Below are 14,075 nucleotides of genomic sequence, written 5' to 3' on the forward strand. Positions count from 1 at the left end.
AGGGCTGAGACTGGAGCCAGGACTCCTGACCCCCCATGCTCAGTCTCTCCCAGGGGCCAGAGCCCTGTTCTGGGGCAGGAGGGCCAGGCAGGGACGGCTGGACCTGCCCACAGGCTGTCTCGGAGGTGGGGCTTAGTGAGGAGGAGAGCTCCATCCCAAGGGCTAGGCTCTGTCTCATCTGTCCACTTGGCCCGTGACCCTGCACGTCACCGCCCCCTGCCTGACCTTGGCATCCTCGTCTGTGGAGTGGGTGGTCCAGTCTCTGGGCAGGGCCCAGAAGGGGGAGGGGTGCCTTGGAGATCACTTCCTGGGATGCCAGGCAGCAGCTGTCTCTCCCATGGTGGGGATATGACTGGGTCCTCCAGGTATGAAGCCTCCCTCCACACTTGTCCTGCTGACCCCAGGGAGGCAGATGCTGAGTCATGGCTTCCTCTGGCTAGGCTCAGCATGCGGGCCGGGCCTGGGAGATAAGATAAGGAGGGCTTCTGGAGAGCTCTCTGTGTTTCCAGCCTCAATGGATTTCCATGACCTGGAGCAGTGTTACTCAGATCTGTTGCATCCCACAGTCCACGGTCCGTACTCTGGGGGAGCTGCCTTGCAGCTTGGCCCTGGTCACCCTGAAATCCCATCTGGAGTGCTCATGCCCTCAGTCCGGCCCTGCCAAACTCTTGATTTTCCCAGGCAGAGGTGGCAACAGGAGTCCTGAACACCTTAGTTGAGCTGATAGCTCTTTGCCCCGTGTTCCCCTGCCTCAACCCACTCCAGTATTCTTGCCTGGAGAATTTCATGGACAGAGGAGCATGGTGGGCTACAGTCCATGGGGTCACAAAGAGTTGGACATGACTGAGTGACTAACATTTTCACTTTCACTTTCCCCCTGCCTCTGTGACCTGTGGAGTCCTTACAAAGCCCTGCAAGTATAATAGTCTGCCTCCTTTGCACAGGGCAGGAAACGGAGGCTCAATGGAGAGGTTGAGTCATTGGCCCAAAGTTGCACAGCAGGAATTTGAAGTCTGTCTTCCTGACTCTGCTACCCTCTGCTGGCTGCTTGCGCTAGGACCTCAATAGCTCTGTGGACACTGAACTGGTTTAAGAGCAGCCGCTGAAGTGGAAGCAGGGTTGTGCTGTGTGGCTGTAACATGTTGTTCAACCTCTCTGGGCCTCAGTTTCCTCATCTGTAAAATGAGCACAGTGCCCACCTCTCAGGACCATGCATGGTGAGGATAGATCACGGTGCCAGCAGGAAGGAAGGCATGCCTCAGTGTTTACCTCCCAGCCCCCTATTGTCTCACCTCCCTTCCCCGGCTTGGAGAGTGAGCTGTAGAGTGAAGAAGCAGATGGGTGAGGAGGAGGGGTCTGGGGAGGCACTCTGGGAGCTCTGGGGGTATCTGCTCAGTTCTGCCTGGTGTCGGCTTGCTGTGTGCCCTTGAGAGTCACTGCCTTTCTCTGAACCTCCATTCCTTATTAATAAAATGGAATAGCGATGCCACATTTATATGAGATATCTAAAGAGTTAAATTCATAGAGTCAGAAAGTACATTGGTAGATGCCCCAGGGGCCAGGTGGTGGGATGGAGAGGGGGGATGGGGAGTTAAATGTTTAATGAGGCTAGAGCTTCAGTTTAGGAAAGTGAAAAATCCGGAGATGGATGATAGTGAAAGTTGCCCAGCAGTGTGAATGTACTTAATGCCACTGAGCCATACAGTTAAATATTGTTAAAATGCTATGTTTTATATGGTGTGACTTTTACCACAATTAAAAAAAAAGCATTAAAAAAGAAATAAAATGAAAACAAAACCAAGGCCACACTGCTTGGATGGGGTGAAGGTCAGATGAGGCAGTCCGAGGATGCACCCACATGGGTTCTGGCGTGGTCGTCTGTCTCCCCGCTTCTCCCCGCCCTTTGCACTCATCATGTGTCATTTTGGTGTCTTTCTGCCCTGTATCTTGCCCCTCCTGGTGATCGTGGGCCCCTGAAAGCTGGCAGGGATGGGCCCACGGGGCCGCTGGTGCCGGCGGATGATGGACACTGAGTCCTTGCTGGCCAGGGAAGACCACAGGGGGCAGGAGGGAGGTGGTGGCCCTGGTCCAGCCCCCCGAAGTCCTTCCACAGCATTTGCTCATCATCCAGACTCTGGCAGAGGAACAGAGCCAGGGGAAGGGAGAGGGGCTTTCAGAGCGGCCCTAGGGGAAGCTGGGTTTGGAGAGACTTGACACAGGGCCCCAGCTGTCCAGGGCAGGCAGTGGATCTCCCACGCAGACAGTGAGGTCTCCTCTCGGCTTCCCCGCAGGACATCTGCGAGGACCCCCGCCTCTTTGTGGACGGCATCAGCTCCCACGACCTGCACCAGGGCCAGGTGGGCAACTGCTGGTTTGTGGCGGCCTGCTCATCCCTTGCTTCCCGCGAGTCACTGTGGCAAAAGGTGAGGCCTGGGGAGGGTGGGGTGCTGGGGAGGCTTAATCAGCCTGGCGCCCTCACCACCAGCTGGGGGAGGTGGGGCCTGAATGAGTAGGTGAGACTTGATGACAGCCTGGGCGGGGGTGGGTTGTACCAGGGCTCCCCAATATTGGCTGAACCTCAGAATTGCCTTCCCCTCCCCCGCCACTCAGGGGTGGATGCTGGGAATCTATAGCTCCCAATTCTTTTTTTTTTTTTTTACTTTCTTTTTTTTTTTAATTTTATTTTATTTTTAAACTTTACAAATTGTATTAGTTTTGCCAAGTATCAAAATGAATCCGCCACAGGTATACATGTGTTCCCCATCCTGAACCCTCCTCCCTCCTCCCTCCTCATACCATCCCTTATAGCTCCCAATTCTGACACATTCCCTTGTGACTCTTGGGGGGCCCACGGTGTCCCTGGAGCCACTTGGCACAATAGGCACCTATGAAATGTGGGAGCTGCCTGAATCATACCTGGGGCTCAGGAGACCCCTGTCAGGATACGCTGTGTACCTTGGCCAGTTCTTGTCCTTCTCGGGGCCTCACTCTTCTCACTTGTTCAGTGGGAGTGATGCAGACAATCCCGTGTTGTGATACATGGTTCCCAGCAGCCAGTGTTCTGGACGAGGATGATCCAGTTTTCTGGTGCAAAGAATGGGCTCGAGGTCCTGACACTTCGCCCTCTTGTGGATACATTTGGCGATGCAGCTCAAATCCAACAGAGTTCCCTCCCAGGGAGGTGGGGAGGCTGGGAAGCTGGAGTTGTGATTGCTGAACAGTCATTGACAGGGACTGCCTCCTGGGTTCCCACGCCAGCAAATACAAGTCATTGGCCCTCTCATTCCTATCCTTCCTGCTTTTTCTGTAGAGCAGGGCTTAAGAGCACTGGACACCTGAGTCTTCTGGGCTCAGGTGGGAGTCCCAGCCTCGTCATTTCTTCAATTCAGTTCAGTTCAGTCGCTCAGTTGTGTCCGACTCTTTGTAACCCCATGAATCGCAGCACGCCAGGCCTCCCTGTCCATCACCAACTCCTGGAGTTCACTCAGACTCACGTCCATCGAGTCAATGATGCCATCCAGCCATCTCATCCTCTGTCATCCCCTTCTCCTCCTGCCCCCAATCACTCCCAGCATCAGAGTCTTTTCAAATGAGTCAACTCTTCGCATGAGGTGGCCAAAGTACTGGAGTTTCAGCTTCAGCATCAGTCCTTCCGAGGAATATTCAGGACAGATTTCCTTTCAGATGGACTGGTTGGATCTCCTTCCAGTCCAAGGGACTCTCAAGAGTCTTCTCCAACACCACAGTTCAAAAGCATCAGTTCTTTGGTGCTCAGCTTTCTTTATAGTCCAACTCTCACATCCATACATGACCACTGGAAAAACCACAGCCTTGACTAGACGGACCTTTGTTGGCAAAGTAATGTCTCTGCTTTTCAGTATGCTGTCTAGGTTGGTCATAACTTTTCTTGCAAGGAGTAAGCGTCTTTTTTATAATTAGCCTCAGGTTACTCATCCAAAAAGCCAGGGTATCAGAGCAGCTCCCTCTCGGCAGCTGTGAGGGTAGAGCGAGGCACTGCCCTTAAAGGGCCTTGCACAGTGCGCTGCTGGGGGAGTGGTGCCTGCGGGAGCCAGTGCTGTGATAATTCAGATTCCCATCATGGGTGCAAGCAGGGTGCAAGGAGCAGGTGTTTGTTCTTGTCGCAAATCATCCCTCAGCCTCTAGAGGGCACCCCAGGCTGGGACTGTCATAGGTGACCTGTTGTCATGTCTTCTGAACAGGGGTGTGACCTCTCACAGCCATCCTGAGTGGGCATGCCTGGGACCTGGCCCCAGTGGTCCTGTGGGATATGGGGAGCTTTTTGCCTTGGGCTCTCGGCAGAGGCCGCTGCTGAGAACCCGTTGACGTGGGCGGTCAAGGGCCATCCGAGCTGGGAGGGCCTTGGAGAGCCTCATGGCCCAGAGAGGGTGGGGGCCGGTGCTGTTCTCCGGGGGGAGAGTTGTCCTCCCCCTCCCCTTCCAGGCTCCAGCCCCCTGGTCTGAACCCAGAGCAAGGTGCACAGCTTCCAAGCCAGGTAGGGCTCAGTCTAGGGCTGGCGGTGGTGCTTGGGAACCTGTGGGGCTGGCCCCACACCTTCCCCCTGTCCTGTAATTGCCTGTTTATCTTTGATCTCCCCTCTTGAGGTGAGCTCCCCAGGGGCAGAACTGGTCTCACTTATATCTTCTCTCTGAGCCCAGCAGGACCCTGGCACGGAGAGGGCTCAAAAAGTTTTGAGAACCCAGCCCTTCCCCAAACTGTTGGACCTCATGACTGGCAAGCAGCCCCACAGCAGGCCTTGCTGTCTCAGGCTTCCTGGGGGCTTTCAGTGGGGCCAGAGCCTGGCCCTCTGTGTCCTTCCCGGGGAATGGGCCGTCTGGTATTTGTAGAGAGAAGCCCCAGCTCGCTATGGGCCTGCTCTGGGTCTGGCCCCTGGTGAAGCTCCCCACCTAGTAAGTGGAAAAGGGGGCCCTGGACCCTCAGACAAGAGGCCTGTCATTGATACTGTGTGACCGCGGGCAGGCCTGTGTTTATCTCTGGGCTGCAGGTTCTTCCTGCAGGGTGTTTCAGGGCACTCACCTGACTGGTCTGGAGGCTTCGGGGGTGGAATCTCCAGGAGCGTGGGTCCCCGGGAGGCTGGGGTAGGGCGGGCTGCACTGGACTAATTGCACTCTGCCTTCTGGTGCTGCTGTGGTGAGAGCCCCTGGGCCCTGGCAGGAGGCACGAGGCCCTGGGGAGCTCATTACTGTTTCTTGCCTCCCGTCCTGTCCCTGCTGACTGGGCCCTGTTTGTTGTCACCCCTCACTTGCTGGGCCTGTTGCCCTGCAGGGCCTCCCCTGACCCGCCCTGTTTTCTTCATGAATTGGGGTGGGGTGCACTCTTGCTCCCCCTCCTGCCTCACACTCTGGGGGTGCTGAGCCTCAGACGCAGGCACATCACGCCCTTGACACACATGCCCCCTCTTCCAGGAAGCCACCCCTTTACCTCGAGTACTGGACAGAGCCTGGGGCCAACAGGCACAGGATTTGAACCAGCCAAACCTGGGTTTGATTTTGGTTGGGTTTCTTGATAGTTGTGTGACCTGGGGCAGGTCACATTCCTGTGCATGACCTCTGTGTAAACCTGATCTTTCCAGTCCCCAGGGTGATGGCGGGGTTAAAGGAACTCATGGGGTGGGAGTGGGGGTAAGTCCATGGCATTTAGTGGCAACTGGTATGCATTAAATGCCCACCCTGTCCAGTGCCCCTCCTCTGGGTTCCCACCTGTTTCTCTGTTCTGCTGGACACTTCTTGACAGCAGCATCCCCCACCCCGTGGGATCCTTAGTGGGGGCATTATTGCCTCCACAACATGACTGTGTTCCCTGAGGGCAGGGCAATGGACTTCAGATGACCAGGTTTTGTGGACCAGAAGTCAGGATGTGAGAGTGGGGTGAGGCATTTGCCATTAGCCTGGCCTGGCCCACGCCAGGTGAGTTCACCTCCCCAGGAGCCTGGCTTGGGTGCGGGGGCAGGTTGGATCCCTGTGGTGAGCCGTAGGGTGCCTGGGCCCAGAAGGAGTCAGCTGCTCACCTGGCCGGAGTAGAGCGGGAGGAGAAACTCAGTGGAGTGCCTGGGTGTCTGAGAGTGAGTGGTGGGAGCTAGGCATCCTGGGCCAGGGCCTGGGGGAGGCACCTGGTGGCAGGGCCGAAGTCTTTTGTGCTGTGCTAAGTCACTTCAGTCACGTCCGCTCTAGCAACACCCCAACAGGCTCATCTGTCCATGGGATTCTCCAGGCAGCATACTGGAGTGGGTTGCCATACCCTCTTGCAGGGGATCTTCCTGACCCAGAGATGGAACCTGCGTTTCTTGCAGCTCCTGCGTTGGCAGGCAGGTTCTTTACCACTAGTGCCACCTGGGAAGCCCGAGCAGTCTTTTGGTTCCATTTAAAAATGTTTCCCCTCCCACACCTGCACTGCTATCTGAGCAACCCCTGCCCTTTAGCATATGGCAGTTCATTCACCACGTGGAAACTGAGCACCAACTCTGCCTATACCATTGTGGGTACCAGGGACAGGTACCAATTTGCCAGCAAATTTGGAAACTTCAGCAGTGACCACAGGACTGGAAGAAGTCAATTTTCACTCCAGTCCCAAAGAAGGGCAATGCCAAAGAATGTTTAAATTACTGCAGAGTTACATTCATTTCACATGCTAGCAAAGTAATGCTCAAAATTCGCCAAGCTAGGCTTCAACAATATGTGGACCGAGAACTTCCAGATGTTCAAGCTGGATTTAGAAAAGGGAGAGGAATCAGAGATCAAATTACTAACATCCACTGGATCACAGAAAAAGCAAGAGAATTCCAGAAAAACATCTATTTATGCTTCAAGACTATGCTAAAGCTTTTGACTGTGTGGATCACAACAAACTGTGGAAACTTCTTCAAGAGATGGGAATACCAGACCACCTTACCTGACTCCTGAGAAATCTGTATGCAGGTCAAGAAGCAACAGTTAGAACCGGACATGGAACAATGGACTGGTTCAAAATTGGGAAAGGAATATGACAAAGCTGTATATTGTCACCCTGCTTATTTAACTTATATGCAGAGTACATCATGAGAAATGCCAGGCTGGATGAAGCACAAGCTGGAATCAAGATTGCTGAGAGAAATATCAACAATCTCAGATATGTAGATGACACTACCCTTATGGCAGAAAGCGAAGAAGAACTAAAGAGCCTCTTGATGAAAGTGAAAGAGGAGTGAAAAAGCTGGTTTAAAAACACAGTGTTCAAAAAACGAAGATCATGGCATCTAGTCTCATCACTTCATGGCAAGCAGATGGGGAAACAATGGAAACAGTGAGAGATTTTATTTTCTTGGGCTCCAAAATCACTGCAAATGGTGACTGCAGATTTCATGACTGCAGCCATAAAATTAAAAGACGCTTGCTCCTTGGGAAAAAAGCTATGACCAACCTAGACAGCATATTAAAAAGCAGAGATATTACTTTGCCAACAAAGATCCGTCTAGTCAAAGCTATGGTTTCTCCAGTAGTCATGTGAGAGTTGGACCATAAAAAAGGCTGAGTGCCGAAGAATTGATGCTTTTGAACTGTTGTGTTGAAGAACACTGTTGAGAGTCCCTTGGACTTAAAGAGATGAACCCAGTCAATCCTAAAGGAAATCAATCCTGAATATTCATTGGAGGGACTGATGCTGAGGCTGAAGGTCCAATACTTTGGCCACCTGATGCGAAGAACTGATTCTTTAGAAAAGACCCTGATGCTGTGAAAGATTGAAGGCGGGAGGAGAAGGGGATGACAGGATGAGATGGTTGGATGGCGTCACTGACTCAATGGACATGAGTTTGCGCAAGCTCCAGGAGATGGTGAGGGACAAGCAGGCCTGGCATGCTGCAGTCCATGAGGTGTCGAAAAGAGTTGGACACGACTGAGTGACTAAACAACCAAATGCTTGTGGCCCACTAGGGGCCTCCCTGGTGGCTCAGTGGTGAAGAATCTGCCTGTGGTTCAGGAGACCTAGGCTCGATCCCTGGGTCGGGAAGGTCCCCTGGAAGAGGGCACGGCAACCCAGTCCAGTGTTCTTGCTTGGAGAATCCCATGGACAGAGGAGACTGGTGGGCTACAGTCTCTGGGGTCTCAGTGAGTCAGACACAACTAAAGCGACTGAACACACGTGGTCCACTAGACCCTTGATTGTTTTCAGTTATTATACTTTGGCCTGTGCTTCTGTCCGCTCTGTGTGTTTGTGACATGTCATGGCAGCTTCCCTCTTCCGTCACCCCACCCCCAACTACACTCATATACTCCATTTCTTCCCTTTGCCCACATATAATAGTGGAGCTCCTGGTTCTCCCTCAAGTACTGAGTATATAAACATTTCTCAGATTCTTTCTTTCTTTCTCACAACCTTAAGTCTTCTGGGGGAAACTGAGGCTCGATACAGGTGTAGTAAGTGGTGGGATTTTAGTAGAGGAGATTCCTGGGCATGTGGCTGCCATGCAGCACAGGGCTGAGGCAGGGCCAGCAGGCAGGAATCATCTGGGTCAGTGATTCTCCCATCCAAGTACTAACCAGGCCCGACTCTGCTTAGCTTCCGAGATCAGATGAGATTGGGTGCATTCAGGGTGGTATGGCTGTAGACTGGGTCAGTGATTCTCAGAACACAGTTCCTGGACTAGCAGCATCAGCATCACCTGGGACAAAATGCAGATTCTCAGGCCTCACGAGAGACAGATTAAATCTGAAACTCTAGGGTGGGGCCCAGCAAACTGTGTTTTAAGTTCTGCAGGTGACCGTGATGCTCCCTAAAGTTTGAGATCATGGATCTAGGTGAGAGGTGGCACCTGGGCTGGGGAGGAGAGCTTTCAGGGTAATCGACAGGCCTTGGCAATTGGGTGTGGAGGGGTAAAGGTGAGGCTGTGTCAAGGAGGGCTCCGAGATTTGGCTTAGTGAAGCGAAAAGTGTGAAAGTGTTCGTTGCTCAATCGTGTCTACTCTTTGTGATCCCACGGACTGTAGCCCATCAGGCTCCACCGTCCATGGAATTCTCCAGGCAAGGATACTGGAATGGGTTCTCAAATCTCAAATTGGTGGGCCCCTCTGGTACTGGTTCCCCACCCCTCAACTCCTGACAGGGGTTCTTCAGCCTCTCCCCACCGTGAGCACTTGCCCCCCACCTCTGGCTCTCTTACTGCCTGTAAGCAATGCTCCCTCTTCACAACAAGTCAGCTCCCTGCCCATCCGCGGTAGCCAGGGCGGTTGCCACAGCAATTGACATCAGCAGTTGGTCCCCGAGGAGCCTGCCGCTGTCCTGCCTGCCAGCCTGCAGTGCCTCCGTTACCACTTCTGCGACGAGCAGAGGAGATGGCATTGGGGATCCCTCCCTCCTAGGCACCCCGTTTTGAAGACTGGGTGGGGCAGGGAAGAGCCAGTGGCAAAGGGGGCGGGGCAAGGGGAGGGTCAGTGGGGGAGGCGGGGCCCCTCTTTGGTGGCCTCTTGCCTCTGCGGTGAGCCCCAAGTCCACTCGGCTCGCAGACGGTGGAGGCGGCAGCAGCAGCTAGCAGCAAGTGGGCCATGGCAGAGGACGAGCCGAAGCCTTCTCAGCTCAGCATGCCCTTAGTCTTGGACCGGGACCTGACCAAGCAGATGCGGCTGCGCATGGAGAGCCTGACGCAGCGCGGGCAGAAGCGCCAGGATGGCGAGAAGCTGCTGCGGCCGTCCGAGTCCGTGTATCGCATTGACTTCATCCAGCAGCACAGGCTGCAGTTTGAGCGCTGGGACGTTGTGCTCGACCAGCCGGGCAAGGTCACCATCACGGGCACCTCCCAGAACTGGACGCCCGACCTCACCAACCTCATGACGCGGCAGCTGCTCGACCCCGCGGCTATCTTCTGGCGGAAGGAGGACTCGGAGGCCATGGACTGGAATGAGGCCGACGCCCTGGAGTTCGGGGAGCGCCTGTCCGACCTGGCCAAGATCCGCAAGGTCATGTACTTCCTCATCACCTTCAGCGAGGGCCTCGAGCCCGCCAACCTCAAGGCTTCCGTGGTCTTTAACCAGCTCTGATGGCAGCTGCTGGTTGCCACCCCCTCCCCTTGCCCACTTGCCTGTCCCCTGCCCCGCTCCCCACCCCAGGTGTGTGTTTGGGGACATTATCTTCTGGCTGCTGGCCTGTACTTGGCTTGGCCGGAGCTCAGCCTGTGTCCTTCCTCCTCTCCTTTCCCTGGTGCTGACGCTCCCCACTCAGGGGAGGAAGATGCAAACTCTTCGTAGTCTAGAAGCTGAACTGGCTGCTGCTGCTTCTGCCCTAGACCATGGTGGCCTGGTCGGGGCCAGTGTGGGAAGATGAGAGGCCATGGGAAATTGCCTTCTCTCTGCTCCGTCGCTGGGAGAGACTGAGAGAGAGACCAGGATACAGACAGCAACAGGCAGAGAGAGACATATCTAAAGAACCAGGCATCCGGCTTCCTCCAGAGACAGGGAGGCAGAGACGACAGAGCAGCCTCCTTGGAGAGTCTGGCAAACAGGCATTTGCTGCCCTCATGGCCACAAAGCCTTTCCCTGGAGCCCGTGTCCGGAGGTGAACACCCAGCCCGAGAACCCAGGAAGGCGCTTCTCTGGGTACCTTGTGTGGTCCCACAACACCTTACTCTTAACACATCCGGCCAGGGTGCTGTGGGGGCTGATTTGGGCATGGGGAGTGACTGGCATGCTGGAGGCTGTGCAGGCCAACTCTCGTTCTTCTGAGAATGACTTCAGGAGGGGAGGAGTGAAGGGGGAAGTCTGTCTGTCCATACGTACACATGTACATCAAGAGGGATCATGCTATGTTCATTTGGATGTATTCTGTACCTGCCCTGTGAACAAGTCTGACTTTAGATGACCTATCATATAATCACCCAGCTGGTTGCCTGGTGGCCTTTAGCAGGAGCTTGATCAGGGTGACACTGGGGACGGGGTGCTTCTGAGCTGGGAGACGGAGGTTCATGCAGTGAAGTGGGGAGCAGTATAGTAAGCAGATATCCCTCTGCCTGGGGGAGAGTGGGAAGCTGGAGAGAGGGGGTCCAGAGTCCTAGAGCTGGAGGCAGTAGCATCTCTGGGGCCTGCTGGGACGTCAGGCTCTTCCTGGGTGACTGTTGGGAGATGGTGAGTGTGTCGTCTCGGTGCGGCGTCTTTGGTGGAGTCAAAGGGTGGGGATGGACATGGCCTGGGAGAGCAGTTGTGACAGCTGATGGTCAGAAATGGGCTGGGGGTGGCAGTGTGGTGTGATGGTGAAACACTGGCCTCAGAGGTTGCTGGGGGCAACCCACTCACCAGAGAGGGAAACTGAGGCACAGTTGCCAGCAGATTCAGTTCCAGCCCGCAAGCCTCACTCCCCTTCACACTACACAGGCCCAGAGTTCTGGCATCAGCCGAGGGCGCTTCAGACGCTTCCCGGCCCTCCAGGCCGGCCCACCCCGCCTTTTTTTTGTTGTTGTTAGGGATGTGCCTGTGACAGTTTGCTCGAGAAGCAGAGCTGTCGAGGGGTTGGAGAGCCCTGGGAACAGGCAGCGAGAGATGGAGGGTGAGAGCCAACCCCAGTGATCGGCGCTGCTGGGAGGGCAGGCCCCCCTCTTCAGAGGCAGGCAAATGGAAGCAGCTGGAGTAGGATTCTTCATTGAGAGGTTTGACTGTGATGTGAGCAACGGTCCATCCTAACTCAAAGCTCAGGGGTCTGTTCCGGGACATGCTAAGATTCCTGCTTACTTTCTGCTGACTCCTAGAGAGCCTGGAGGCCAGACCCCGGCAGATGGCCCAGCCGTTCTGTCTTTGCTTGACCTCTCCCTGCAGCTCTGGGGACCCTCTTGGTGCACCCTGCTTGTACCCCCACCCCCTACCACATCTGCACCATTCAGGCATGAGTGCCTCTGCCGTGGCCACTACGCTTCCCCAATAAAGCCTGTGTGCCCCGCCTCGTGGTGTGCGTTCTCTTGTCAGGAGCCACCCCCTCCCTGGGCCCTCTCCACACTCCTGCCCTCTCCTCCCGCCGCCGCTTTCAGGGATGAGTCCCCGAGCAGGCAGGTGACTGGTCCAAGATCACATGTCAGGATGGAGTTTGAAACCAGGTGCCCTGACACCCAGCTAGGAACCAGCACCCCTGACAGTTTTTTCTCCAGTGGTTCCCAGACCAGCCTCCATGTGAGGCCTCAGGGAGGCAGCGGGCACTGAGAGGGGATGGGGGGAACTCACCAAGTCAGGCTCCGTCTTGAGTCTCCCTCCCTTGAAGGGTGGCTGGGCAGGGGGCAGACGGGACAGGAGAGTGGCTTAGGGGTAGGTAGGGTCAGGCCTGTGCCCAGGTTTCATCTGGCCTCGGTCACTAATTTGCTGCCTGTCCTCAGGCCTTGCCTCTCCCCCAGCCTCAGACTTTCTAAAGGGAACAGCCTGCTTCCGTGAAGCTCTTGTATTCCTGCCCTGCTGACCGGATAAGGCCCATGTCACTGTGTCGCCTTAGTGCCCCAACTGAGCCCGAGCCTCACTCTAAGTGTTTGGACAATGACACCAGAAGCCCGGGGAAGAAGCTGCCTGCCCAGAGTCACAGCGGACGTGCAGGAGCGGGGAGGGTGTATATGCGAACCAAGCTCTGGATCTGTGGACCTTTGACTCCATGATACTGGCCCCCTGGAATGGGCAGGGGCGATGCCCCATCTCACCGGAGGGCTCAGGCCCCGGGCGAGGCTGGTTTCTCCCCAGAGACAAGGTCAGGCCTCACTTCAGAGGCCACTCTTCAGGTTTTGCTTCAGAACAACCCCCAGTCAGATGTCGCAGCCCTGTCTTCCTCCACCCCAGAGCCCTGCCCAGAGCAGCCGCTGCTGCCCTGATTCTCTTCCCCAAGCCCAACGTCCAGCCACAGCCTCCGTCCACTCCTGAAGATGCTTCTGGGAGGGATGTGTGTGGGGGGGCGGGGACCGAGAGAAGAAACCAACCCTCCCGCTCTCCAAGAGCAGCAGTAAAGGCCTGGTTTTGCTCCCGAGACTGGGCTGGGAGGAGGGCAGGGAATGTGAAGTGAGGACGCGCTTTCCATGGAACCTGTGAGAAAGCCCCAGCAGCAGACCTGGCCTTTCCTGAGCTCGTGCCTCCCGCTGAGCCAGGGTAAGGTGGTGTGAGGGGCTCTGCCTGGCCCTGCCACCAGCCACCACCTCTGCGACCCCAGGAGACCTTTTTGAGTCTGTTTTCTCATCTGCTGTTCCGTGGGAGCTTATAATGGCACCTTCCGTGTAGGGTCGTCGTGAAGAAGAAATGAGTTAGCAAAGTGCTGAGCTTCCTCAGTGGCACATGGGCTTCCTCTCTGGGTCTGCTCATTGTAAATACTTTCTCAGTCACTGTAGACAAGGGGTCTCACTTTTCACAGTGATTCTGAGAGAGTGAGAGGAACGTATTTACTGAGGAAGAGCGCACGCTGCAGAGAGGTGACGTGCATTGCCTGAGGCAGCGCAGCAGCCAGTGCTTCTGGCGGCAGCACAGTGAGGTGGTGGCACGGGCAGGGTCCCGGCCTGCTCTGGTTGGAGAGAGTGGTCTTGGTGGAGTGGAGTCTCTTCACGTCACGGGGCTCAGAAGGGCCCAGTGGAGGGGACCTCCAGCCCTCACAGTCTAGCCTGGGAGCCCTGCGGGAGGGGGCTGCCCCGGGCTGTCTCTGAGTATCTGGCTGGGCCACTCTTGTGAACAGGGATCCCCAGCGCCCCCTGCTGGTGTGTCAGTGCCCTGCTGTCTGGGTGCTGACCCATGGGGTAGGGATGGGGGTTACCCATCTTCCTGGTCTCTTCTTGTCATGGCGTCTGAAACTCAGGAGTTTGAGACTCTTGAAATCAGAAGCTGAGAACTGAGAAACTTCAGATGCTCAGAAGAACCAGGGACTCTTTGGTTTCGAAGAGTCGAAGAAACCTGTGGCTCACCTCACACAAGTTGGGTAATGAATGCAGGAAACCCCACTGCAGTCCCGCGACCCGCAGCTCTACCGTGGCTGGGGTCTCAGGCAGAAATCTGTGAGATGTTCCCTCTCTGCCACACAAGCAGACACGCACACGCATGCACACACACTTGCACAGAAACACACCAATGC

The 14,075-nt window shown here is 55.5% G+C and overlaps 2 protein-coding genes across 6 annotated transcripts in view; both read left to right on the plus strand.

Annotated features, from left to right (window-relative positions):
* Positions 1-14,075, plus strand: part of CAPN5 (calpain 5) — a 57,355-nt gene that overhangs the window by 22,174 nt on the left and 21,106 nt on the right. For 4 of the 5 annotated variants that reach the window (XM_019974829.2, XM_019974828.2, XM_019974830.2 and 1 more), the window contains one exon: positions 2,292-2,423. The exons of the other annotated variant lie outside the window; for it this stretch is intronic. In XM_019974829.2, the coding sequence (XP_019830388.2) occupies positions 2,292-2,423 (132 nt within the window). The remainder of the gene's footprint in view (positions 1-2,291; positions 2,424-14,075) is intronic. 5 annotated transcript variants of the gene reach the window in all.
* On the plus strand, positions 9,462-11,931 carry OMP (olfactory marker protein). The gene has a single exon (XM_019974831.2). The coding sequence runs from the start codon at positions 9,554-9,556 to the stop codon at positions 10,043-10,045; it is 492 nt and encodes a 163-aa protein (XP_019830390.1). The 5' UTR covers positions 9,462-9,553; the 3' UTR covers positions 10,046-11,931.

Source organism: Bos indicus, chromosome 15, assembly GCF_029378745.1.
Source record: "Bos indicus isolate NIAB-ARS_2022 breed Sahiwal x Tharparkar chromosome 15, NIAB-ARS_B.indTharparkar_mat_pri_1.0, whole genome shotgun sequence".
Classification (NCBI taxonomy): Eukaryota; Metazoa; Chordata; class Mammalia; order Artiodactyla; family Bovidae; genus Bos; species Bos indicus.